The sequence below is a fragment of the Panthera tigris genome, chromosome A3 (assembly GCF_018350195.1).
Source record: "Panthera tigris isolate Pti1 chromosome A3, P.tigris_Pti1_mat1.1, whole genome shotgun sequence".
NCBI classification, from domain to species: Eukaryota; Metazoa; Chordata; class Mammalia; order Carnivora; family Felidae; genus Panthera; species Panthera tigris.
In genome coordinates, this window is record NC_056662.1 from 27,351,244 (window position 1) to 27,378,851 (window position 27,608).

Genomic DNA, 27,608 nt, shown 5'->3' on the forward strand with positions numbered 1-27,608 from the left:
ACCACAAGATCATGACCTGAGCCGAAACCAAGAGTTGTGAGCTTACCCGACTGAGCCACCCAGGCGCCCCTATACGGCTGTATTCTTTTTTTTTTTTTTTTTTTAATGTTTATTTATTTTTGGGAGAGAGACAGAATGCGAGTGGGTTAGGGGCAGAGAGAGAGGGAGACACAGAATCCGAAGCAGGCTCCGGGCTCCCAGGTGTCAGCACAGAGCCCGAAGCGGGGCTCGAACTCGACAACCGTGAGATCATGACCCGAGCAGAAGTCGGCCGCTCAACCGTCTAAACCACGCAGGCGCCCCAACGCGGCTGCATTCTTAAGAGACGATTTGCAGGTTCAAGCCAACCAGTAAAAAAAAAAAAAAAAACCTGCACAGAAAGATTGTGCAATGTTTAACCCAGGGACACGCCTGCGTGAAGATAAAAGGCGACGTGGAGGTTACAGACGTCCTGTCTGTCGCCTTAGCGCAATGGGAGGGTGTGGCCAAGCACCCAGGTCCTGCCATCGGAAGCTCACAGAGCAGCGATAGTCTTATAATGCAGTTTGCCTTATACTCCTTTTTGCCTCTTCATTGGAGCCTTTTCCCTGGGTTGGGGCTCTGTTTCCATGACGATGCAAGTGTCACTGCTGAAACCTAGCTTTACGAATAGCAGGGCCAGTTCACTCGTTCAGTAATTTGATAAGTATTTGTTGAGCATCAACTATGTGCCAGGCGCTGCGCCCCACACCAGGGGTAGCCATAAACCAGAATGACAAATTGCTTATCCTCTTGCTGCTTACCTTATAGCTGGGGGACTCAGACCACAGATATAAAAAGAAGTAAATGAATGTGTTAATGTCCGGCAGTAGTCGGTGCTATAAATAAAATAAAATGATAGATTAATTAGAATAAAATAGAACGATGTGATGGGCAAGGAGAACCACCTTAGAAATTGCGGTCAGGCAAGACCTCTCTGAGAAAGGAAATTTGAACTACCACCGCATGATAAGACGGAGAGAAGAGCATTCAGACCAGCACCCTGCCAGCGCAAAGGCTGAGCGGGAAATCAGCCTGTTTGACGGAGGCAAGGAAAGTGGGACTAGAAATCGGGACCGGAGAAGAATAGGAAGGCGTGAGGCTGGATGCATGGAGCAGGCAATGGCAACAGGCACATAACCGAGGTCTCCCCCTCGCCACTCTCACGGTGCAAATGATCGTCTGCAATTGCGAACTCTACGATAAAACGCGCCACTGGCGAGTTACAAAGCGGCCATCCACTCCGAGGGAGCCGGCCCTTAAGGTTAATTTTTATTGGCCTTTTACCGCCATCTGCTGGCGATATCCGGTATGCCCACGCCACGGTCGATCCTCACTGGCTTACTGCGGTCCTCCGGGTGGGACCCTACCCTTCAGGGCCTTACCAAATCCCTCCTAATTCCTGCCGGTCACCTAAACTAGAACCTGTTGAAGGTGAAGCCTGGTTTTTTCTTGCTGTTGAGAGTAAAAGGGAGAGAAGAGAGATAAAGCGAGGGAAAAAGCTGTCAATCCAAAAGCAACCAGGACTTGCTTGGTTTGGGAAATACACCAGGCAATGACGAAGGATACATTAAGAGATTCACTGTAAGGAAAACATGTTCTAGGGAAAACGCTAAGCGTTTTTGTCTGTAGGGGCGCCTGGGTGGCTCAGTTAAGCGTCCGACTCTTGATGTCGTCGGCTCAGGTCATGATCTTGAGGTTCGTGACTTCCAGCCCCACCTCGGGTCCCTGTGCTGACAATGCAGAGCCTGCTTGGGATTCTTTGTCTCCCCCTCTCTCTGCCTCTCCCCCACTCATGCCGTCTCTCTTTCTTTCAAAATAAATAAACTTAAAAAAAAAAAAAAAGACGGTTTGGGGCTTTTGCTAATAAATACCTCAGGAAGATCAAAAGTTCAAAGTACTCAGTCACACAAAAGGCTCTTTGAAATAAGCCCATGAAAGATGCTCAACATCATTAGTGGTCAGACAAACACAAATCAAAATCACAATGAGATATCACTTTACACCCATTAGAATATTATTTTATTTATTTATTTATTTTTTTTTTTTGAGAGAAAGAGCGTGGGCAGGGTAGAGGGGCAGAGTGAGAGAGAGAATCTTTTTTATTTTTAGTTTTTCTAATGTTTATTTCTTGAGAGAGAGACAGAGTGTGAGCGGGAGAGGGGCAGAGAGAGAGAGGGAGACACAGAATCCGAAGCAGGCTCCGGGCTCCCAGCTGTCGGCACAGAGCCCGACGCGGGGCTCGAACTCACAGACTGCGAGATCATTACCTGAGCCGAAGTCGGGACGCTCAACCAACTGAGCCACCCAGGTGCCGAGAGAGAGAGAGAGAGAGAGAGAGAGAGAGAGAGAAAGAGAGAGAATCTTAAGCAGCCTCCACGCTCAGTGCGGAACCCCAGGCAGGGCTTCATCCCATGAACCTGGGATCGTGATCCGAGCCAAAAAACCCATGTGATTTTTTAGGCCATAGGCCATTACGAAGGCTTTCCCTGGTAGGCCTCCCCGGGGAAAGTTCTCTCCCCACCAGCCTCGTTGCCCCGCCAGTGCACGGCAGTCTCTGAATGGGGAGCAACCAAGGACTCAGCCACCAAGGCCCTCCTCGGGTACCTCTGCCAAGGCCTCCGTATCAGGGGGGAGGGGAACCCCTGAAGATACTGTCTCCAGTCTGCCTCAGGACCCAGCACTTACTTTCCTTCTCTTGGCCCCTCCCATTCTCCCTTCCCCCACTCAACCCCTTGGGGGGGGGGGCGGGCGGGGGGTGTGGCAGATTCACAAAACTCCAAGAGCCTTTCATTCAGGGCTCCCTCAGCAGCAAGACCACCCTCAGGCACTGATCCACCTGACCAAGCGGGCCATTCCTTGGGGAAAATGCCACAGGGCGGATGTGGGCACTTTCTCTGGCTTAGCCTCTTCCTTGCACTGGGTAAGCAACGAAAGGCTTGACTGTCACATTAGTTGTGACTTAACCGGCTGCTGGGACACCTCAGCTCTCCGGCTCAGCTGAGCTCCTGACGGTACAGTGGTTAAGTGAGAGTGACCGGTCTCTACCACTGATTAGCCTGGTGACTTTGGAAAAATCCCTTTGCCCCTTCACGTATTGGGTTCTTCCTCTGTACAATGGAAAATGCTAACAACACGTACCTCATAGGGTTGATAGAGTGCTAGCTAAGTGTTTGTTCGGATTATGTTCAACACTGTCCACTTCCGGGGCGCCCGGCTGGCTCAGTCGGTGGAGTATGCAACTCTTGATCTCAGGGTTGTGAGTTCAAGCCCCATGTTAGGTATAGAGATTACTTTAAAAAAATGTTTAATGTTTATTTATTTTTGAGAGAGAGAGAGAGAGAGAGCGCAAGCAGGGGAGGGGCAGAGAGAGAGGGAGACACAGGATCCGAAGCAGGCTCCAGGCTCTGAGCTGTCAGCACGGAGCCCGACGCGGGGCTCGAACTCACGAGCTGTGAGATCATGACCTGAGCCGGAGTTGGCTGCTCAACCGACTGAGCCACCCAGGCGCCCCAGGTATAGAGATTACTTTTAAACAAAATCTTTAGGGGCACCCGGTGGCTCAGTCAGTTAAGTGTCCAACTTCAGTTGGACATAATCTCACAGTTCGTGGGCCCGAGGCCCGGGTCGGGCTCTGTGCTGACAGCTCGGAGCCTGGAGCCTGCTTCGGATTCCGTGTCTCCTCTCTCTCTGCCTCTCCTCCGCTTGTGCTGTCTCTCAAAAGTGAATAAACGTTAAAAAATAATAATAATAATTTAAAAAATAATAAAATAAAATATTAAAGAAACATTTTCCATTTCAATTTGGGGACCTGTGTGGTTCTGGAGGTGCCTACCGCCTTAGCCTAGGTCACGTGCTCCACCCCAACCACCCCTCCCCTGCTCCAAGGGTGGTGTGCATGCCCTAGACTAAACCCGAAGGCATTCTCCACCTCCTTGACTGCTTCAAGGTGGGCACACGGTATAAGCCGGTCCGGTCACAGTGAAGATGGATGACTTTGGCTGAAAATTCTGGGAGAGACACTCTTTCCAGTAGGACGTGAACAACGGATCGTAACCCCCGCCCTGCCAGGAGATGCTGGGAGCCACGCCGTGACCACAGGAGTGCCAGCCTCAGGGGGAGGAGAACACTTTGGAGGACCAAGTAGAGGAAGGCGTCCTCGCTTGACTTCCGGGTAAAGCCTCGCCTCACCTAGAACACTTATCTACCTGAGCCCTTTGTTGTTTAGGCCAGTTTGGTCAGGTGTTCCGTAACCTGTAGCCCAAAGTCCCTCGATAGAGTGGATCAGTGAGCAGCCAGAGTCTGGGTCCGAGGGAAGCCAAGTCTGAGGCAGAGTATAAAGTGCAGGATGTTTACTAATGGGCACCCGGGAGTCAACTGAGGAAGGGAGAGGCAGGCAGGACCAGGCAGAGGGAGAGGTCAAGCTGCGAGGCAGGCCCGAGGACTGTTTCAGTTGACCCTACAGGGAGTTCTGGAGCCAGAACAGGCCTTCGGAGTTGTCCCAAGTGAGGCCAAGACGGCCGGGACTTCGGTATTTACACCCGGAGCAGTCATTGCATGTGGGAGGACAGGTGACCTTCGGTGAAGTGGCCTCTGCAGCTGAGGCAGCCCCTGAGGGTCCGACGGCCGAGGGATGTGTGCTAACAGCACTCCCAGTAACTGGAGGGACAGTCCTTGCATGCAGGGGATCCAGGAGCACACGCTGGGGGCTGTGCCCAACTACGCACCTGGGTGGGTGTCACGTCCGCGCACAGCTGGGGCACAGGCAGTGGACAGACAGACGGCTGCACGAGAATAGAGATGGCCATCGGCTATGAAAGCCCAGCAACATCCCAGGTGCATCGGACTCGGGGGGTCTCCCCTCCGCCCTGGCACTGGCCTCAAAAGGTCTGGGTACAAATCCAGAGGGAAGCTGGGCTCCCACTGCACCAGGGATGCCAGGGGCGGGGCAGCCCGGAGCCACAGAGCCATCGAGACTCAGGCAGGGGGTCAGGAGCCCTTCTTGAGATGTTCTGTGCCCCCAGATACGGTCAGCACAGTTACCCACCCCTTATCTTAAGACAGTCGGTGCCTACCACATCTTCTCCAGGCCTAGCCGGAAATCTCCAAGCAAGGGAGCAAATGCAAAGCCAGCTTTATTGGTAAAAAGAAATGGCACGCTTCACTGGGAATGCACACCTGGCCCAAGCAGCTGCACCAGCCAGAAAGAAAAGAGGAAGGGGGGAGGGGGAGGGGAGGGAGAGGGAGGGAGGAAAGGAGAGGAGGGGTGGGGAGGAAGAGGGAGGGAAGAAAGGAGAGGAAGGCGGAAGGGAGAGAGGGAGGAAGGAAAGGAGAGGAAGGGTGGGGGGAAAGAGGGAGGGAAGAAAGGAGAGGAAGGTGGAAGGGAGAGAGGGAGGAAGGAAGGAAAGGAGAGGGAGGGTGGGGGGAGAGAGGGAGGGAGGGAGAAAGGAAGGAAGGGAGAGAGGGCAGACCAGGGTCTGAGTGGACACGTGGCCATGGAAGGAGACAAGTCAAGGCTCCAGGTATGGGGGAAAGAGCAGGGAGGGAAGGGTGGCCCATGGCCCGCCATCTAGAAGGGGAGCAGTTCCTCCACAGGGATGTTGAGGATGACGTCCATGTCTGGGGGGCACCTGGTAGGGAAGAGCAAAGAAGGTGTGAGAAGCCAAGCAGGGCGCCAGACTCACAGCCTCCGTGGTTGGCAGGCGGACTGAATGAGACCATGCCGGCTCGTAAAGAGCACTCGGTAACTGACAAGCATCATTCTTTCCACACAAGTAGCCAGAGCCATGGGTTTGCATCCGCAACACATCCCCCCCGCCCCCCAGTGATCAGCACACCCACGAGGCCACACATGACACTCTGTCTCCACCCCGTCCCAATTCTCCCATCCACGCTAATCTCTAATCTCCTGGTGCCCACAGACGTCTTTAGACGTGACATGTCAGGCTTGTCTGCAATTCACAACACTTCACGAGAATAAGGAATGACGATGAGGCCAATATGGCAAAAATATAACCGCTCCTAAAACTACACGGGCAACCGGCTATTCATCCTAATATTCTCTCTAGTGTCTGTCTATTTGAAATGTTTCATAATAATGGTAAAAAGAAAAAGCATCTCTAGGGGCACCCGGGCGGCTCGAGTCGGTTAAGCGTCTGACTTCGGCTCAGGTCACGATCTCGCGGTTCGTGAGTTCGAGCCCCAGGTCGGGCTCTGTGCTGACAGCTCAGAGCCTGGAGCCCGCTTCGGATTCTGTGTCTCCCTCTGTCTCTGCCCCTCCCCTCCTCGTGTTCTGTCTGTCTGTCTCTCTCTCTCTCTCTCTCTCAAAAATGAGTAAACATTAAAAAAGAAGAGAAAGGAAACGCATCTCTATACTGGCAATACCAAAATTTCCATCGCTAGCCAGTATCCATCTTCTGAGGTCAACTGCCTACCTGAGGCCTCCACATGGAGGTGCCCCAGGTCTTGCGTGCCATCATGGAGAGGCCAGACCTAGTAGGACCCCCAAGCTCCGCCACAAAGGGCCTGACACAAGAAAAATGGCAGAGAACTGGCTTTGGAAGGAAGGAACTTCTTCCTCTGGAGCCCAGCGGTGTACCAAGCAGAGAGGACATCCTTCTCTCCTCAGAGTGTCTTCCAGGCTATTCCCTGGCGTCAACCACCCCACTCAACTGCACCTTCCTGAACAACCAAGAAGCTTAGGGGTGCACCCACTTGGTGGGAACACGGAATCTGGGAACCAGAAGGGGGTTCCAAAGAGACGATGTAAGTCAGCTGCCCGTGCGCTGGTGGGACAAGCAGGCCCAGACGGGCAACGTCACATCTGCCACGTGGTCAGCTGCAGAGGCGAGGCGAGGCGAGACCCAGGTCTCCCCGGCCCCCTGTGCAGGGCTCTGCCTTCCCCAGGAACAGAGAGCCTCTTCAAGCACACGGCATGGCGCGTTTAAGAGGCAGCTGCCAAAAAGATCACATACTTGGGTCTCCGAAGCAGAACATCCGCAAACACGGTCTCTCGGGGCTCCTGGACTTGGACCTTGAGCCGCCCCACCTCGGCCTTTAGGATGGGTATTTCCTCCTCAAACTGGCTGATAAACTGAGGACAGAAGTGCAGCAGGGGAGAGTGAGAAGCCAACATCCCCCAACAACAGGGAGACCGGGGCAGAATGCAGGTGCAACGAGGACATCTAGGGAATCGGGGCGGCTTCGTCACAGGGCTTCCTGGGCTCGCCAGTCAGTGCCAACCTCTGATGGCGCTGAAAGCGGCCAGGACATCACGGAGAATGGCGACAGGTGGCAAAGGGGGGGCGGTACCTGGTAATGAGACTTAACGGGGGCCGGCAGCAAAGGCCACTCTCACCGACAGTGGATGAAGGAAGACGATAATGAAAGTTAACGCGAGAGGGGGGTGACGGTGAAGTTCATTAACACGGCTAACAGGTGATGGTGAGTGACAAAAATGAGAGGATGAACAGAGGGAGTGGGAACGACAGTAAAATGATGGCCGCGCAGACAATGTCTGGTGATGTTGCTAATGGGTCATCACCGGGGATGCTGGTCAACGAGGCAAGGCTGAGGCGGCACTAACCTCCTCCTACGATGAATGGCAGGTGACAGTAAGGCACTGGCTAGGAGGGAGGCCAATACCAGGGCTGGAGACCCGAGCGCCAGATCAAGACAAGCCTGACTCCCACAGGTCCTGGGGACCGCCCACCCTTCTGCTCCCTCCCGGAGGGACCGTCACCTTCCGTGCCCACTCACTTCTCTGAACTTGCCCCTGCATTTCAGCATGTCCTGCCCATCCCGGATCTTCTGCAGAAGAGCCTCCTGATGGCGCTGCTGGTTTTTCTGTGGAGGGAGGAGAGGTCTGGCCCCCCAGTGCCTCTTATTGGGCAGCAGAGCGTGGTAGAGACCAGAGGGGGTGCAGGGGGCCTGGAGGCAGAGGACGGGGAAGAAAGCAGGGCTGGGGCAGGACCTGGATATCTACCCCAGCAGCTGCCTACTCACCACCACCAGAGATCTCAGAAGGTTTTTCTTCTTCCTCTGAATCTGCTCGGACAAAGACTCCAGGACCTTTCTGCGCATCTCATTAAGGTCATCCAGCTCATCCTAGGGGCCAGCAGGAGGGTGTTGGCCACCAGCCCTGTCTCCAGTATGGTCCAGTATGGCGGAGCGGGGCCAAGGGCCCACCTACCTGCTGGCTGTCCTTTATCTGCTGCAGCTGGCGCACAAGGTTGGCAATCTGGACCGACTTGACAGGGTACTCGCGGTCCATGTACGTGCTCAGGAAGTTCACTTCCTTCTGGGTCTTCTCGATCGTGGCGTTCAGCTGTTCCACCTGCTGCTCCAGGTCTGGAGAGGTCAGGAGGGACAGGAGGCAGGATCCTCCCTCAAGGACCCCTCCCAGGAGATGCGGGAGGCCCACTTTCTGCGTGACCCTCGCCAAGACTGTCCCTCCCTGGACCCGTCTCCTCATGCACCTGCTCCCAGGGCAACGGGCCCATGAAACGACCATTAAGACAAAGTCTGTCCTGCCGCCCTCCATGGGGGTGGTGTCCCAGGGTCTGAGGCTCGCCGACACACCGCCCCTTCCCCCAGAAGGCTTCCAGTCTGCTCCGGGGAAAGAAACCACGGGCTCAACACGATCGAAGACCCGGGACCAGAGGGACCCAGCCACCGGCTCCCAGAGGGACCTTGGCAGGAAACAGAGGCAAGCTGGGGCTGGATTCTGGCGCCCAGCTATCTGACCTTCGGCGGGCTACTTTCACTTCCTTTCGCTTCGGCTTTCCCATCTGTAAAATGGGTGAACGGTCCCTGCCTCACAGGGAGCCGCAGTGACCGAGAGTGCCCGTAAAGGGGAAGCCTCGCGGGGCCTCGAAGCGCCAAGTGCTCCAGAAGTAAGCCACTAAGCTCTGCATCTTAGCAATTCCACCTGCCGACCCAGGGGGATGACGGGGCTGCTGGTTTCCAAAAGGCAGGTGCAAGGTGGGCGCCCTGCTGACCTCCCAGAAGCCAGAGAGGGGACCGGGGAGCTCGCCCCAGGGATCCTCACGCTTCATCTTGGATTCCTCCTTCTCCTCCCACTCCTTCAGTTCACACGTCAGCTGCCGCAGCTTCTTCTTGTTGGAGCACTCCAAGATGTCCACGATGGTCTGTGGGAGGGGTGGGGTCAGCTCGCCCCCCACCGTCTCCTGGCGCTGCCGAAGCATGGGCTCTCGGGGGACCCGGCACTTCCTCGGAGGAGCCCCCAGATCCAAACCCAGCCCCAGCCCCAGCAACCTGCCCAGAGGCTGGCCGACCCGCTCCACACGGTCCCCTCTACCACCCACCTCCGCCGATGGCACGGCCGCGCGCCCAGGCACCGGGCCAAACCCAGGCTGCGGTCCCCACGCCCCCTTCCTTTGAAAGGTCACCAAGTGCTACAGATTTAAAACCCAACAGCCTTGGGGTGCCTGGGTGGCTCAGTCAGTTAAGTGTCTGACTTCGGCTCGGGTCAGGATCTCACGGTTCACGGGTTCAAGCCCCGCGTCCGGCTCTGTGCTGACAGCTCGGAGCCTGGAGCCTGCTTCCGATTCCGTGTCTCCTTCCCTGCCCCTCCCCTGCTCATGCTCTGTCTCTCTCCCTCTCTCTCTCAAAAATAAATAAATATTTAAAAAAAAAAAACACCCAACAGCCTGCAAAGCCATGTCCTTCTCCCCATCCCCACTGCCACTGTCTTATTTAAGCTCTCTTCATCTCCTGCCTGCAATGCTACAACAGCTACTGCTAACTGGCTGTCCTTAGATCCATGCTCCACACAGCAGTCAGGATGATCTTTCTTTAAAAAAAAAAAAATAGGGGTGCCTGGGTGGCTCAGTCGGTTGAGCGTCCGGCTTCGGCTCAAGTCGTGATCTCACGGCTTATGAGTTCGAGCCCCGCGTCGGGCTCTGTGCTGACAGCTCGGAGCCTGGAGCCTGTTTCGGATTCTGTGTCTCCCTCTCTCTCTGCTCCCCCCCTGCTCGTGCTGTCTCTCTCTCTCTCTCTCAAAAATAAATAAACATTTTTAAAAAAATTTTTTAAATAAATAAATAAATAAATAAAAGCTGACCTCATCCCTCTGCTATTTAAAACCCTCCAGTGGTTCCCCTCTGCCCTTAAATAAGGCCCAAACTCCTTAGCTAAGCTGACAAGGCCCTGGCCTGACCTTGGGCCAACATGTGGCTCCTTGAGCTATGTTCCCTCTCTCCACAGGCCTTGTATGCCCATTCGTTCTGCCCGGAACAGCCCTCTACCAGTGAACACCTACTTCTGCAGGTTTCAACCCAAGCATCCCTTTCTCCAGGAAGCCTTCCTGACCTTCCCATGTCTGGGTGAGAGGGCCCCTCTGGGTGAGAGGGCTCCCCACATTCCCTGTCCCCACGGCAGTACACATAAATGGCTTTCTAATTGCCCGTAACCCCACGAGGAGAGCTTGATGTAGACAAAGTGCCCCACTAATCACTGTTTCCCAAGGGCCCACAGGAAGCACTCAGGATGAACAGAAAAATGTATTAATGGATCAATGCCAGAAAATCAACAATGACTTTGTCTAAGTTTAGAGAATATTCTACTAAGTTTGGGATGAATAACTCTGCAGGTCCTTGGCTTCTCTTATAGACTGAATTGTTTCCCCTCTCCCCCAGCAAATTCACATGTTGAAGCCCTACCCCCCAATATGACTGTATTTGGAGATAGGGGCTTCAAGCAGGTAATGAAGGTTAAATGAGGTCAAAAGGGTGGGCCTCTAATCCGATAAGACTAGTGTGCTTATAAAAAGAGGAAGAGAGAGCCTAAATGTCCATCAACTGACAAATGGATAAAGAAGATGTGGTTTATATATACAATGGAATACTACTTGGCAATGAGAAAGAATGAAATCTGGCCATTTGCAGCAACGTGGATGGAACTGGAGAGTATTATGCTAAGTGAAATAAGTCAGGCAGAGAAAGACAGATACCATATGTTTTCACTCATTATGTGGATCTTGAGAAACTTAACAGAAGACCATGGGGGAGGGGAAGGGAAAAAAAAAGTTAGGGACGGAAGGAGGCAAACCATAAGAGACTCTTAAACACTGAGAACAAACTGAGGGTTGATGGGGGGTGGGAGGGAGGGGAGGGTGGGTGAGGGGTATCGAGGAGGGCACCTGTTGGGATGAGCACTGGGTGTTGTATGGAAACCAATTTGACAATAAATTATATTTTAAAAAGTTTAAAAATAAATTTTACTAAAAAAAAAAGAGGAAGAGACACGAGAGATCTCTCTCTCCATGTGAGCAAAGAGGAAAAGCCATCTGGGAACACAGAGAGAAAGCAGCCATTTGCACCCCGAGGAGAAAGGCCTCACCGCACCTCAACCCTCCTGGCCTCCTGATCTTGGACTTCCGGCCTCCAAAACCCTGAGAAAAAATGTCTATGTCTAAGCCCCCTGGTCTATCACATTTTGTTATGGCAGCCTGAGCAGACCAAGTTCCCAAGACTTCATTTTCTCTTCATCTCACAGGCTCCAGTGAGCTCAGTCCCTCTTCTCCCGGGGCAGACCGCGGCCAGAGGGAACTCCAGAACGGCTCCATGAAGCCATTTTCTCTGACTCTTCTCCAGCCCAAACTCCTGGGTCCCTGTGAACTTTCAGCTCTCTTCCAGCAGCTTCTCCAAGCCTCTCCCAGAGGAGGCGGAGGATGCCCCCTGGGTTCTCCGAAAAGCTGCACCACCCATAGACCATAAGCGCCATCAATAGACCATAAGTGCCACCACGGGCTGAGAGCGCGGATCACAGCATGCTGGGAGGAAGCCAGACCCTGGCGCCAGACTGCCTGGGTTCAAATCCCAGTTGCTAGGTGGGTGTGCTTGAGGGTGACCTTGGGCAAGTTACCCAGCCTCTCTGTTTCCATTTTTTCCGACGTAAAATAAAGATAATAGTGCCCACGCTAGGAGGTTGTTGTAAGGATTATATGAGTCTATACAGAGCACTCAGTATTACACTGTGTATTTGCTGATTGGGGTGGGGACTGCAGCCGCTTTCTCTTGCACACCTACTGTGTGCCGAGTACAACCCCGCGTTTGGGGTGGGTGCTTTGTGCTCTACTTCACAGAGCTCAGAGGTTAACTCCAATTAGTGCTGGCGTTGGGATGAGCCCCCATCTGGGTCTGATTCCAAAACCCAGGGAGGTGGGGCCAAGTGTGAGAGATGCATCTGCCAGAAGGAAGCCGCTGGTGCAACCGGCCGGGAGAGGCCGGGAGAGGGCACCCGAGCGCTCAGCGGGGCGGCGCCGAGAGCTGGACGGAGGTGCACAGGGCGGAGGCGAGGGGGGTGCAGTTAGGCCTCACCGCGAGGATGTCCTGCTGCTGCAGCATCGCGCGCGCGTTCAGGGCCGAGCTGTCCTCCATGTCCTGGATGGCCTTGACCAGCTCCCAGTTGAGCGTGGTGAGGAAGACCTCATGGCTGCACAGCTCCTGGAGTGAGTTTCGCTCGTTCCTGAGCAACGTCTGCGGGCGGAGGGGAGGGCAGCGATGGGAGGCGGGGCTGCGCGGGAAGGCTGGAGCCTCCCGGAGCCGAGGGACCGCTTCCCTCCCGCCGCACGCCCGCCCCCTTGTGGTCGCGACTGGTAAATGCGACCCCATTGTCTGAGGGTCAGAGCCGCGGAACTACTTCGTCCATCCTGAATCGCCCATTTTCCCCTAATTTTACACCTCGGAGGTGGGGGGGGGGGTGCCTCTTCCAACCGGCGGCATGCCACAATCTGACAAAATTCTGTTCGTGGGTAAATAAGATAAAGCTGCACCTTATGATCGCTGGCTTCTTTGAGTCAAGAAGATACAGTAATACCAATTGTCATAAAAATAAAAAACACCCCAGGTAGGTAAGAAGGTGGCAGAGGTGACGGGCCTTGTGTGGAGAAGCAGGGGAAGCAAGAAAAATCGCTGCCGTTTCTCTGCAGGCAGCTGAGCTGAATGAGTAGCGTCTCATTTCGTACATCGCTCCCCCGTGGAAACAATGAGGGTCTGAGAGGTTAAGGGACTTGCCTAAGGTTGCCACCAGCAGGTACACAGAATCTACAATAAGAACAGTAAGAATTGTTGGGGGCCTACTATGTGCCTCACTCCAAACATGGCACACGGTATCAGGTCATCCCCTATGTTGACTCTTATTTCATTTGTTTAAACACATGCTATTTTGTTAATGTTTATTTTTGAGAGAGAGAGAGAGAGCGAGCGCGCGCGCGCACACACACACACACACACACACACACACAAACGGGGGAAGGGCGGGGGGGGGGGGGGGGGGCGGGGCGGGGACATAGGATCCGAAGCCGGCCCTATGCTGTCAGCTGCGAGCCCAGTCATGACCTGAGCCAAAGTCAGATGCTCAACCACTAAGCCTCCCCAGGCACCCCAACTAACTCTTATTTTATTGATAAACGGAGACTCAGCCAGGTTAAGGGACTTGCCTCAACTCACGCAGCCAGAAGGTAATGGCACCGGCACTGGAAAGCCAGACTTGTGATTCCCAATGCCTGTCTTCTCACGACACCAAGACCAGGAAGTGAGTGGGCTTAAAGCTGCGAGATGTGGCCAAGCCCCACAGTGATTAAAAGCTGGATGTAAGGTCTAGACACACTTGGTTCAAATACCAAGTCGGCCACTTACGGCCGCAGGGAACCTGGCCAGAGGCATTAGCCTCTGAGAGCCCTGCTAATATTTCTCAAGGTCAGGAAACATACTTGCTTCAGAGAGCTGCTGTAGAAAACACAGGCGGTAACGTTCACAATCAAGCCCCTTGGCAGCAGTGCCTGGCACCCAGTGTGACTCAGGAACAGGAGCTGAAACTATCGCCACGGGCTCTCGCCCTCCACCTCTGCCATACCTACGTGCTCTCTTCCTCTGTTGTTCCTCGTTTCTCTGTCCTTTACTAGAAATCACCCTCTCCTGGCCCTCGGCTCCCATACTCCTCATAGAGTGAGTCACGGCGCAAACGTACAGAGTATTTATCACGTGCCCAAAACTGTGCTAAGCACTTCACATGCTCAATTTCACTTGGTAGGACGATCAGCCTCGTCTCCCAGAAGCCCGCCGAGCCAACGTCGCCGGGGCTGGCCTCAGGAAGCTGTGCTCCCCCGGGATTCGATACCCAACTCCCAGGGGATTCGAATCGACTGTAGAATTCATGACCTCTGCCCTAGAAATGGATCTTCCCTGGACACCAGATCTAGTGCAGAACCCCTGCTTTGTTTCCTTCCTGATCCTCACCCCAACCTGCAATTATATCTTTTTCTTATTATTTTTCTTACTTCTTGCCTGCCTCCCCCACTAGAATGTCGCAGCCAGGAGGGCGGGGGCAGCCATGTGTCGTCACAGCTGTAGGGCACAGCACATAGGACAGTGCCTGGGGCTCCACAAGTATGGGTTGAACAAACTGAGGAGTAACTATTCTTTGGGGTTTTTTGATCCATTTATTACAGGTCCCCCCCCCCCCACAGCGTCAGCTCCATAATAGAACAGGTTCTGAGTGCTGTGTTCACAGCTGTGTCCCCAACACCGGGGATGGCACCTGGCACATAGTTTTCCCTCTCTCAAATGTAGAAGCATATTGTCCTGAGACTGAGGGGCAGAGTCAGGATCCTCTTCTGTCTCCGAGAGCAAATAGACTGGGTAGTTTCCGCTCCCTTCCTGTTCCCCCCCTTGTCCCCATGTCCATTCTCCACACAGCAGCAGCAGCCCAAGGACTCCTGTGAAAACGTAGGTCAGATCATCTCCCGGTTCTACTCAGAACCCTCCAGGGTCTTCCTGTCTCACTCAGCATAGAAACACAAAGCCCAGGGGTGCCTGGGTGGCTCAGTCAGCCTTCAGTTCAGGTCATGATCTCACGGTTTGCGGGTTTGAGCCCCACGTCGGGCTCGGTGCTGACAGCTAGGAGCCAGGAGCCTGCTTCAGATTCTGTGTCTCCCTCTCTCTCTCTGCCCCTGCCCCGCTCATGCACACACACTCTCTCTCTCTCAAAAATAAAATAAAAACATTAAAAGAAAAAAAAAAAAGCCAGAGCAGGGAAAACAGAGCTGCAAACAAATCACCACCCATACCCCTACTCCCACTATCTTTCCTCATCTCCAGCTATACCAACCTCAGGACCTTTGCACTTGCAGTTCGTCTATCTAGAACATTTCTCCCTCAGATATCACTTTAGCAGCCTTCTCTGACTACCCTGTCTGAAACAATCACAGCCACTCTTCCTCTGTGCCTCTCTAGCCCCTAACCTTATCTTTACACTTTTTCATTACTCTTATCACGGCACATATTATATATTTATCTGTCTTGTTTGTTGTCTGTCTCCCAAAGTAGAATGTAATCTCCCTAAGGTCAGAGGCCAGCCACATGACTGGTGAATCCTTAGAACAGAGCCTGGCACATAGGAGGCATTCAATAAATATTTATTGACTAAATGAATGAATGGTTACAAGAGACAACACTAGGAACTGTTTAGGAGCCCAGGTTTCAGAGCCAAATTGTCCAAGTTCTAAAGTCAGGATAAAAATAACACTAGAGGGGCGCCTGGATGGTTCGGTGGGTTAACCATTGGACTCCCGCTCAGGTCATGATCTCATGGTTCATGAGGTTGAGCCCCAAATTGGGCTCTCTGCAGCACAGATCTGGCTTCAGATCTTCTGTCCCCCTCTCTCTCAGCCCCTCCCCCTCTCAGAAATAAATAAAAACAGGGTGCCTGGGTGGCTCAGTCAGTTAAGCAGAGAGAGACAGAGCATGAACAGGGGAGGGTCAGAGAGACAGAGGGAGACACAGAATCTGAAACAGGCTCCAGGCTCTGAGCTGTCAGCACAGAGCCCGATGCAGGGCTCGAACCCACGAACCGTGAGATCATGACCTAAGCCAAAGTCGGACGCTTAACCGACTGAGCCACCCAGGCGGCCCAAGCATTGGGTTTTTTATTTCACTCAGGTAATGATCTCACAGTTGGTGGGTTCGAGCCCCACATCGGGCTCCGCACTGACAGCGTGGAGCCTGCTTGGGATTCTCTCTCTCCCTCTCTCTCTCCCTCTCTCGCTCTCTCTCTCTCTCTCTCCTTGCCCCTTCCCCAAGCACACGCTTTCCCTCTCTCTCTCTAAATAAATAAACTTAAAAAATAAATAAATAAAAACATTTTAAAAAAATTTTTAAGAAAGAAAATAATAAAACAATAACAATAAACACCAGAAATATGAGTTCCTCCTTTAAGAACGCTGGGCCACCTCTGAACCTTTTTGCAAAATTGAAGGTTAAAGGGAAGAAAAGGTTTCATAGCATTCTTCCCTATTTCTTTATTTAGTAATTGTTCACTGAGCTCTTAAAAACTTTCTCAAAACAAACTGAGGGTTGATGGGGGGTGGGAGGGAGGGGAGGGTGGGTGATGGGTATTGAGGAGGGCACCTGTTGGGATGAGCACTGGGTGTTGTATGGAAACCAATTTGACAATAAATTTCATATATTGAAAAAAAAATAAAAAATAAAAAAATAAAGCAGAAGATGAACAAACATCTGAAATGTATTACCAGACATTTATTGATAGCCAAATCCATGAAATTTCATGGGGAAAAAAAAAAAAACTTTTGGGAAAAAAAAAAACTTTCTCGAAGAAGTTAATAATTCTTCTACGGTATTTTGTAGTATTTATAGTATTCAGTATTCTACTTTCTTCTATGGACACAAAGACTCTTCTTTTTGTCATTTCAAATACTTTGAAACGTTGTTCTGAAGCCATAGAAAACAATGGACGGTGAGAAAATTACTTATCTAAAATTGTATCAGAGGTGTGAAAAATGTACTAGTAAGCGTCTAAGCTCTGCTTCAAGGTGCATCGTATTCCACGAAAAGTTCATTTACTAGAAATGTCTTAATGGACAAGCCACCAGATTGTGTTCCTAATGCAGTGAAATAAAAAGCGATTCTGATCATTTTCCTAGTCTTTTTTTTTTTTTTTTTAACGTTTTATTTATTTTTGAGACAGGGAGAGACAGAGCATGAACAGGGGAGGGGCAGAGAGAGGGAGACACAGAATCTGAAACAGACTCCAGGCTCTGAGCTGTCAGCACAGAACCCCACGCGGGGCTCGAACTCACGGACCGCAAGATCATGACCTGAGCCGAAGTCGGCCGCTTAACCCACTGAGCCATCCAGGCGCCCCTCCTAGTCTTAAACACAAAGGCAAACACTTTGCTTAAGTGGCTCTGGTACTACCATTTTCTGGCTATGTGACCTGGTACAAGTCCTTCATCGCCTTGCACCTCAGTTTCCCCATCTGTAAAATGGGGGTGACGATAAGCATGCCCATGGCATTGCTAACGAGGAAATGAGCCCAGCATCCACCAAATGTTCAGTGCGTGTTTGCTATCGCTGTCCCCCCACCCCTCTGCCCCCATCCTGGGCCCCGGTGCCTGTGGGAGGGTGCTCCTACCTTCATTAGCCGGATTTTGGCCTGTGCCTTCCCAGAGTCCAGCTTCTCTCTGTGCATTTCTTGTGGCTGCCTCAGCTGGCTTGTCATCGACGTGGAGGACTTGGAATGCAACGCTAGGGCATGGGAAAAGGCAGAGAGGGAGTAAGGATATAGGCAGGCCTAGGATCGGGTCCCAGTACCATCCATTGAGGTGGCCCAGGCCCCAGCCCCACCCACTCTCGACCTTATAATATGTGACAGTGAAGCAGAGCATGAAACTCACATCTATCAGTAAGCTCCCAGGCCTCACTTTGGGCCTTGATATAAGGGACAGAGAAGTGCAGGAGGCTTCCCCGTGACCCTGGGCATGGACAGAGGGGAGGAGCGAGAAGAGTAGCACAGGAGACGGCCAGGTGCCCGCAATCTCTCCCACCAACCTGGCCGGTAGCAAAGTCAGACAGGGCGGGGGTTAAGGGCAGGAACTAATCAGCCAGACAGCCTGGGTTCGAATCCAGACACTGCTTTCCACTAGCCCGTGAATTGGGGCGGGTCACATGACCTCTCTATCCCTCAGTTTTCCCACCTATAAGATAGGAGTCATCATCACGCCTACTTCATCGGGTTGTCGTGAAGATTAAATGTTATTCTGCTTTAAAGTGTGTCGAGAAGTGCCTGATCCATACTCAGTGCTGAATATGCATTTCTCGTTGTCACTGCTGTTACTGATGACCTGAGGATTGGCATCAGAACCACAGCACCATACGAAGGCACAGGAGCTGTGCAAAACTCCCGACTGGCTGTCCGAAACACCTCTAAAAGCTGTGGCCCTGCCAGATAAGGAGTATACGAAAATAGTTCCGATCTGGGGCGCCTGGGTGGCTCGGTCCGTTAAGCGTCCGACTTCGGCTCAGGTCATGATCTCACGGTCCATGAGTTCGAGCCCCGCGTCGGGCTCTGTGCTGACAGCTCGGAGCCTGGAGCCTGTTTCGGATTCTGTGTCTCCCTCTCTCTCTGCCCCTCCCCTGTTCATGCTCTGTTTCTCTCTGTCTCAAAAATAAATAAACTTTAAAAAAAATAAAAAAATAAAAAAAGAAAGAAAATAGTTCCAATCAGAATAAGGCATTTGGAGGACGTGTTCTCAGAACCCCTGCTTCCTCACAGCATGTCATGTGCCAGCCCGGGACAAATCACCCAAATCAAGGCACCTGGGTGGCTCAGCCAGTTGAGGGACTGACTTCAGCTCAGGTCACAATCTCATGGTTCATGGGTTTGAGCCCTGCATCGGACTCTCTACAGTCAGCACAGAGCCTGCTTTAGATCCTCTGTCCCCCACTCTCTCTGCCCCTCCCCTGCTTGTGCTCTCTCTCTCTCTCAAAAATAAATTAAAAAAAAAAATCACCCAAATCATCATGAATGCTGTGGCCACATTCTCGTCCCCGTGGCCCCCCCCCCCACCAATCCCTACTCCAGGTGCAACCCAGTACAATTCAGAAAAATATTATTTCTTCAATGCATCGACACAGCTAACCCTGGAAGATGTTAGTAATAACTGCTGAAGTGATGAAGTAAACTACAATAATGTTGTGTTAAAGTTATGAGTTATCTGTATACGCCGGGTATTTAATTGTAGTGTTTAAAAGATGGAATGATTAATAGATTAATATTGTGGTTCTAATTTAAAATGTGTAAATGAGATTTTGATTTAGATTTGTTTCAAATTAAAAGTTTAAGGCGTTCTTATTAAATGTGTATAAATTACCGAAACATGAGAGGACGTAAGATTACCCATATCTCGAAGTTTATTTATTAGATGTACAAGCATTATTTAAATGCTCGATGGTCTTTGTGAATCAGACAAGCGAACTCTTTGAAAATGAAAATTCAATATATGAAATTTTAAGATGTGGCTTAAAAGAATTAGGGGAAATTAATTAACCAACTTCCAAAATCCCCCTTTGTAGTGTTTGTAAAAATTATAAGGTTAGCAAGTTGAACTCAAATAGTTAGGGAGATTTGTAGCTTTAATAATGACAATTTATTTTCATTAATGGCAGTAGCCCTGATATATCTTTTTTATTTTTAATTAAATTTATTACTGGGGCATCTGGGTGGCTCAGTCAGTTAAGCATCTGACTTCAGCTCAGGTCATGATCCCAAGGTTCATGAGTTTGAGCCCCATATCGGACTTGCTGCTGTCCGTACTGAGCCCACTTTGGATCCCCCGTTCCCCTCTCTCTCTGCCCCTCCCCTGCTCACACTCTCTTGCTCTCAAAAATAAAATAAAAAGCATTAAAAAAACACACACACACACACACAGAGATCTTCTGTATCCTTAACCCAGTCTCTCCCAATGGTAGCATTTTGCAAAATCACCTACAATATCAGAACCATGAAATTGATGTTAAGACAGGCAAGATATAGAACATTTCCATCACCGCAAGCATAGTTCATGTTGCCTCTTTTAAATGTTTTTTTTTTTTAACGTTTTATTTATTTTTGAGACAGGGAGAGACAGAGCATGAACAGGGGAGGGTCAGAGAGAGGGAGACACAGAATCTGAAACAGGCTCCAGGCTCTGAGCTGTCAGCACAGAGCCCGACGCGGGGCTCGAACTCACGGACCGCGAGATGATGACCTGAGCCAAAGTCGGCCCCTTAACCGACTGAGCCACCCAGGGGCCCCTCATGTTGCCTTTTATAGCCATACCCTCTTCCCCTCCCCTTACCACCCTCCCCCAGCCTGTGTCCCTAACCCCTGGTGATCACTCATCCGTTCTCCATTTCTACAATTTTGTCATTCCCAGCATGCTACATAAATGGAATCGTAGAATATATAACTTCTGGAATTGGCTTTTTTTCACTCAGCAAAATTCTGTGGATTCATCCAAGTTATTGACTGTATCAACAATCCTTTCCTTTTATTTTTGCAAGAGAGAGACAGAGCACGAGCAGAGGAAGGGCAGAGAGAGGGAGGGAGACACAGAATCTGAACAATCCTTTCCTTTTTATCAATGGATAGTATTCCGTGGTATGGATGTACCGTAGCTTATTTAACCATTAACCATTAAAGGACATCTGGATTGCTTCCAGTTTGAGAGTATTATGAATAAGGCTGCTATGGAACATTCATGCACTGGTTTTTGTGTGACCCTAAGTTGTCACGTCACGGGAATGAATGCCCAAGAGTGCAATTGTTGAACCGTGATGAGAACTGCATGTTGGTTTCATTAGAAACTGCCGAAGTCTCTTCCAGAGCGGATGTAGCATTTTACATGCCCACCAGCAACACATGCATCATCCAGCTTTTCCTCTTTGCCGGCATTCGGTGTTATCACTATTTTTCATTTTAGCCATTCTGATAGGCGTGTGGTGACAAGTCACTGTGGTGTAACTTGCACGGCCCTAATGGATAATGATGTCAAACATCTTTTCATGTGATTATTTACCATCTGGATATCCTCATCAGTGAAATGTCTCTTCATGTCTTTTGCCCATTTTCTAACTGCATTGTTCTTCTGTTGAGAGTTCTCAGTATATTCTACGCAGCAGTCCTTTGTCAGATGCAGTTTGCAAATATTTTCTCCAAGTCTGTAGCTCGTCTTTTCATCCCCTTAACAGAGTCTTTCACAGAACAAGTTTTTACTTTTGATGATATCGAACTTCCCCATTTATTTCATTTTTCTTTTATGGATCAAGCTGTTGGTATAAAGTCTGAGAGCTTTTCACGTGGCCATGGGTCCCAAAGATTTTTCTCTCCTGTATTTTCTTTCCTAAAAGGTGTACGCGTTTACATGAACACATTTAATTTTTATTTCATTTTACAATTAATTTGGAGTTAAGTTTTGTCTAACTTCTGAAACTCAAGTCAAGGTTCTTTTTGTTTTTCTCTCTTTTTGTTTTTTGTTTTTTTTGTTTTTGTTTGTTTGTTTTTTCTTTTTGCCTATGGATGTCCACTTGCCCCAGCACTATTTGTGGAAAAGGCTTCCTTTTCCTCCACTGAGCTGTTTTTGCACCCTTGTCAAAAATCAGCCAGGCATATTTATGTGGCTCTATTTCTGGTTTCTCTGTCCTGTTCACTGGTGTAGGTGTTTATCTCTGCCCATTCTATGCTGTCTTGATTACTGTAGCTGTATAGTATGCCTTAGTATCAGGTAAAGTGATTCTTCCCACATTATCCTCCTTTCTCAAAATAGTTTATTCTAGGGCCTTGCTTTTCAATATAAATTTTAGATTAAACCTATGTCTATAAAACACCTTCCTGGGATTTTGATAGGAATTACATTATACACAGAAATCAAATTGGGGAGAATTGGCATCTTTACTATGCTGAGTGTTCTTTTTTTTTTTTAATGTTTTTATTTATTTTTAAGAGAGGGAGAGAGAATCTTTTTTTTAATTTTATTAAATTTTTTCTAATGTTTCTTTATTTTTGAGATACAGAGCGTGAGCGGGGGAGGAGGAGAGAGGGAGACACAGAATCTGAAGCAGGCTCCAGGCTCTGAGCTGTCAGCACAGAGCCCGACGTGGGGCTCGAACCCACAAACTGTGAGATCATGACCTGAGCCGAAGTCAGACGCTCAACCGACTGAACCACCCAGGGGCCCCCACTATGCTGAGTATTATAATTGTGAACATAGTATGTCTCTCCATTTATCTAGGTCTTCTTTGATCTCTTTCATTAGCATTATGTAATTTTCAGCATACAAGTCCTATACATTCTTTGTTAAGTTTATGCCTAAATGTTTCAATTTCTTTGGATTATAAATGTATTTTTAATTTTGGTTTCCCCATACTCGTTGTAAGAACATAGAAATGTGATTGATTTTTTTGTGTACTTGTACTCTGCAACCTTGACAAACTTATTAATTCTAGTTTCTTTGAGATTTAGTAGATTCCTTAAGATTCTCTACATAGACAGGCACGCCATCTGTAAATAAAAACAGTCAAATCATTCTATCCGACTCATCTTGGTGTTGATGTCTGTCTTTTCTCCTTCATGTTGTGATTTTCCTTATTCTGGGTATGACAAGTGCTTTTGTCGTATCCTTGATGTTTATTTTTAATGCTTACTTATTTATTTTTGAGAGAGAGAGATAGAGAGTGAGCAGGGAAGGAGCACAGAGAGAGGGAGACAGAAAATCCCAAACAGGCTCTGCGCTGTCAGCATAGAGCCCGACATGGGGCTCGAACTCACGAACCGTGAGATCATGACTTGAGCTGAAATTAAGAGCCGGATGTTTGAGGTGCCTGGGTGGCTCAGGTGGTTGAGCGTCTGACTTCGGCTCAGGTCATGATATTGCGGTTCACAAGTTTGAGCCCTGGGTCAGGCTCTGTGCTGACAGCTCAGAGCCTGGAGCCTACTTCAGATTCTGTGTCTCCCTCTTGTCTCTCTGCCCCTTCCCCACTCATGCTCGCTCTCTCTCTCTCTCTCTCAAAAATAAATAAGCATTAAAAATTAAAAAATAAATAAATAAAATAAAAACATTTAAAAAAAAGAGTCCAATACTCAACCAACTGAGCCACCCAAGCACCCCCAAGTTTTAAATAATACTCTGGGTCCTACTGAATCTTCATTTTAGCAGACAGTCCGTCCCCTGTTGAGACGTAGCATACAGGCCAGATGACTGCTCACCCCTTTAGCAACCAACCCACGTTATTCTTTCCAGTTTTCAAAGTCTTCTTACGTTTGTTGTGTTACATCTAGGGCTTTTTTAGTTGCAAAAGGGAGGAACAAGAAGGAATGGGGTCATCCCGTCTTGGGGGAATCAGCTGATGCATCTTGTTGAAGACACAAAAGCTGCCCTCAAGGACATGACTTTGCTTAAGACATTTCACCAACCGAAGCCTCGGTTCCTTCATCTGTAAAATAGTGATTTTATCTCCCAGGTCAGAAGGAATGAATGAAGTGGTGACTTCCTTGCACCCGTCTATCTCAAGTGTATTGAAAGTTTTGCATAAAAAACATTTTTTCATAAAAAAAATTAAAAAAGGGACTCCTGGGGGGCTCAGTCAGTACACCTTCTGACACATGACTTCGGCTCAGGTCATGATCTCACGGTTTGGGAGTTCGAGCCTCATATCGGACTCTGTGCTGCCAGCGCAGAGCCTGCTTGGGATTCTGTCTCCCTCTCTGTCCCTCCCCTGCTTTCTCTCTATCTCTCTCAAAATAAATAAAAATAAGTGTAAAAAAAAAAATTTTTTTTTTTTAAGTTTTGTGTAGTTACATGTTTGAGGTTGGGACTGTGAACTCTATGCAGCTGGAAACCCAATCTGTCTCCGTCACCATAAGTCAACAACACTCAGCCCAATTTGGGGCATGTGGGTACTCAGCAAATGGATGCTGCTGAATGAATACATGAATGAATGAATGAATGAATGAATGAATGAAGCCTCTGCAACAGAGCCTAACATAAGATAAGTCCTCAGCAAGTGGTAACTATTTTCATCATTGTAATTTACACAGAGGATTTCACCGGGCGTAAAGCAGGAATCTCTGTAGCGAGGGCTGCGAGAGATAACCTAGATGGAATTGCAGGAAGGGAGACAGGAACACCAACTCGGGTCCATGTTTCTCCGGTGCCCACAGACTCTCCATCGACCTGTGATTAAGACTGTCCACCCTGGAGACAAACTGCCGACTGTCACAGCCTGGCCCTGCCCCCTCCTACCTGTGTGACCTTGGAAGTTACACCTGTCCATGCCTTATCTAGAAGAAGAGGTGATCGTCACAGCACCCACCTCACGGGGTTGTTGAGAAGACTAAATGAAGTGATGTGGGCAAAGTGCTGAGAACAGTATCTGGCACATAATAAGTGCTTGGCCTGTGTTAATTACTCTGGTTCTTACTGTGGTTGTATGTTACACATCTCACTGTCTCCCCAGTGACAGAAGGAAAGGAGTTTCCCTGTGGATGCTGTATGAATAGATCTAAAGCCGAAGACACAAATTCTGTCACTACCACCAGGCCTTGTGCTCAGCACTTAACATCCAAATCTCTTGACAGGGGCGTTTTAGATACATTGGAAAGGAGGATTTGTGGTTCTCACAAATACTGGGGGTCCTGATGGGCATCTGTGGGTGGGGGCCAGGGATGCTCGATAGATAGCCCCAGAATAGGACAGCCCCACAGAACACAGAATTCTCCTACTTCCTGCATGACTTTCCAAAGCCCTATCAGACACTGATGTAGGTAAAAACCATATTTATAATGATCTGATCCCAGAACCTGACTCTCTTTCACATATAAACACAAAGAGGGGGCACCTGGGTGGCTCAGTCGGTTAAGCGTCCGACTTCAGCTCAGGTCTGACCTCACAGATCGTGGGTTCAAGCCCCGCATCGGGCTCTGTGCTGACAGCTCAGAGCCTGGAGCCTGCTTCGGATTCTGTGACTCCCTCTCTCCATCCCTCCCCTGCTCATGCTCTGTCTCTCTCTTTGTCTCTCAAAAAATAAATAAACGTTAAAGAAAAAAATTTAAACACAAAGAGTATTTTGTAGGGGTTTATGGTAATGCTGAATTTTCCAAGAAAGCAGCTACAATCAAGGGAAGATTGTGCTCTGTTTTGTTAAGAACTTTACCAAGAGAGGGGCATCACTTTGGAAATCGTGACTGCAATGAAAAATCCCTCTGGACATGAGTCCCTAACATCCCACCACGTGTCACTCCGCATCTGTGAATAAGCTTCTGACTACTTTGTCATATCTTCTAATAGAGTTCACCCTGAGTATTTACATACTAAAATAGAAGTTATTTAACTATAAACAGCTTTCCTTTTCCTTTTCCTTTACTTTACACTGAGGGCATTATATTAATTTTTAAAATTACATACATGGTCAATTATATTATCTATGAAGTTTATCTCAGATACTAAAGGAATATGACAAAATATTTGTTATTAAAAAGAATGTTGGGTCTGAGAAGGTTAAGCAACAATGCTTGACGCAGATCTTCTCATTTAATTCTTGCGGCCATCCTATCAGGTCCTCATATTACAAGTGAGAAAACTATGGGGCGCCTGGGTGGCTCAGTCGATTGAGCGTCCGACTTCGGCTCAGGTTATGATCTCGTGGGTCATGAGTTCCTGCCCCGCGTCGGGCTCTGTGCTGATGGCTCAGAGCCGGGAGCTTGCTTCGCATTCTATGTCTCCCTCTCTCTCTGCTCCTCCCCCCGCTCATGCTCTGCCTCTCTCTCTCCTTCAAAAATAAATAAAAAACATTTTTTAAAAAATGAGAAAACTAAAGCTCAGAGAGATGAATGGCTTTTCCAAGATGGTAAAGGGCAGAGCCAAGAAGTGAACCCAGGTCTGCCTGAGCCAAGGGCCTGAGAACTCCCTCAGAAGGCATAACAACAATGTGGTGGAGATTATCCTGAGTTGACCAAACCCTGTTTTCTTGGCCTCCTGGGCACACAGCAGGACATTTCTCCTCTTGTGGTTATGGGTAGTCATACGACTGAGCTACAGCCACCGGAACATGAGTGGGAGTGATATGTATCACTTCAAGTCTAAAAAAAAAAAAAAAGTCCACAAAATTACCCGTATCCTTGCTCTCTCTCTCTCTCTCTCTCTCTCTCTCTGTCTCTCTCTCTGAGTGCAGAAGTATCTAGCAGAGGACTCCAAGGCCTCACAAACTGTCAGAGCCACAAGGCTGAAGAAGCCTGGATCGCTGAATGACCATGTAGACAAGATTACCTCCTCCCCTGCAGATCCACAATTGTTCTTTGACAGAAATGAGAAATAGGCTTGAATATTAACCCTTGAAACTTGGGGATTGTTTGTTACCGCAATTAGCCTACTCTAATACAGTTGATGTCACCAAAGGCCGAGGGCAAACACGCTGTCCCGTCTCCCATCCACATACCAGCCCTCAAGGGTGTCTGCCCACCTGGCGGGACACTAGTCAAAGCCTTCACTCTGCTCTTCTTGTGGCCTCTGGATTGTAGGACTGGAGGCAGAGTAGATGGCTTGGTTTTCTGCTTGGACCGCTGCCATGGAACATAATCCTACCAGATACAACACAATCAGTCACACAGCCTGATGGGTTCAAATCCCAGCTTCACCCCTTACAGATATCTGTGACCCTGAGCAAGTGACTTTACTCCTCTGAGCCTCAATTTTTCTCATCTGTAAACTAGGTCTAATTATAAAACCCACCTCCGCAGGTTGATGCGAGCAGTCCAAGGGATATTTGTGAAGCATGTGGTAAGAGCTTCAGAAATGCTAGCTATCACTTTTTTATCAGCCAGCCAGAATTTACTAAGCACATCCAGGCTGTGAGGTGCTAAGAACTGTGAGAAACAGAAGGCATGGAAAAGACCCAATAGAAAACCATAGTAGCGATCAGAGATAAATAAGAGAGCAGTATAAAATACCCTCACGTTCCGATAAGGTGATGAGAAAAAAACAGGCTCCGAGAATTGCCCCCGGATCCTACAGCGACTGTGTGACACAGGCAGGCCTGGAATTCAGGTCTCCAGACTCTATCACCCGGGACAGTCACAGCCTGGGGGTTCAGGGCAGGAGGACTGCAGGCCCAGGGTCAGCAAGCCCCCATCTGCTCCTTAGCGCTCCCGGACTCACCAGAATCTGGAAGTTGTGGACTGTGGAGCGAATCCCAGAGCGGTTGGGTCTGGAAAGAGTTGGGGCGGGAAAGAACGTCCATCACTCCCAACCCATGGACTGTAACAGCAAACGCGAACAGGGTCTCCCAGTTAACTACCACTGGAACGCGCGGGAGCTGGGAGAGCCCGAGGGAGAGGCGGGGCTAGGGAGATGAGGGCGGGGAGGGGGCGGGGTCAAAAGACAACCAGGCCCAGACCAAAAGAAGCCGGGGGCGGGGGGGGCGGGACGCATGCGCACTTCACCACCCATCGATGCTCCTTTTACTTACTTTGGAAAGACATGGGCCATTGGGGAAAATGGAAGAAGAGTTGTGAGTCCGCGGGGCTCCGATCTCTTGCGATGCCTATTTATTCGGCTTCTGCAACTCTTTTGTCTGAGCGTGGACCACGTGGTAACCTAGGCCGCTCAAACTTCCAGCGAGACCGGGCTGTCCGTCTCCAAGGAAACGGACGCGGACTACCGAGCGCCTTGAGGGACTAACCTCTCAAGCAGAAACGTAGCTCGCCACATTCTGCTCAACTGGGTTTTAAATACCATC

At 49.7% G+C, this 27,608-nt stretch overlaps 1 protein-coding gene across 1 annotated transcript; it reads right to left on the minus strand.

Moving 5' to 3' along the window:
• Positions 1-5,411: 5,411 nt before the first annotated feature.
• CA3H20orf96 (chromosome A3 C20orf96 homolog) lies at positions 5,412-27,473 on the minus strand. Its single transcript, XM_007073528.3, has 11 exons — positions 27,339-27,473; positions 27,029-27,077; positions 26,334-26,451; positions 17,473-17,585; positions 12,360-12,518; positions 9,068-9,167; positions 8,210-8,367; positions 8,023-8,124; positions 7,777-7,863; positions 6,993-7,111; positions 5,412-5,648 (listed from the first exon to the last, which is right to left on the minus strand). The coding sequence occupies exons 1-11, from the start codon at positions 27,356-27,358 to the stop codon at positions 5,588-5,590; spliced, it is 1,086 nt and encodes a 361-aa protein (XP_007073590.2). The 5' UTR covers positions 27,359-27,473; the 3' UTR covers positions 5,412-5,587.
• Between the last annotated feature and the right edge of the window lie 135 nt (positions 27,474-27,608).

What these genes read in the sequence shown, in the direction of transcription:
- CA3H20orf96 (XM_007073528.3), bottom strand. Translation starts at nt 27,358, where the DNA reads ATGGCCCATGTCTTTCCAAA. An exon ending in TTTGACTAGTGTCCCGCCAG is followed by an intron (nt 17,586 to 26,333) that starts GTGGGCAGACAC and finishes CCCATGCCCTAG; the next exon opens with CGTTGCATTCCAAGTCCTCC. An exon ending in GCAGGGGCAAGTTCAGAGAA is followed by an intron (nt 7,112 to 7,776) that starts GTGAGTGGGCAC and finishes TTCTGTCCTCAG; the next exon opens with TTTATCAGCCAGTTTGAGGA.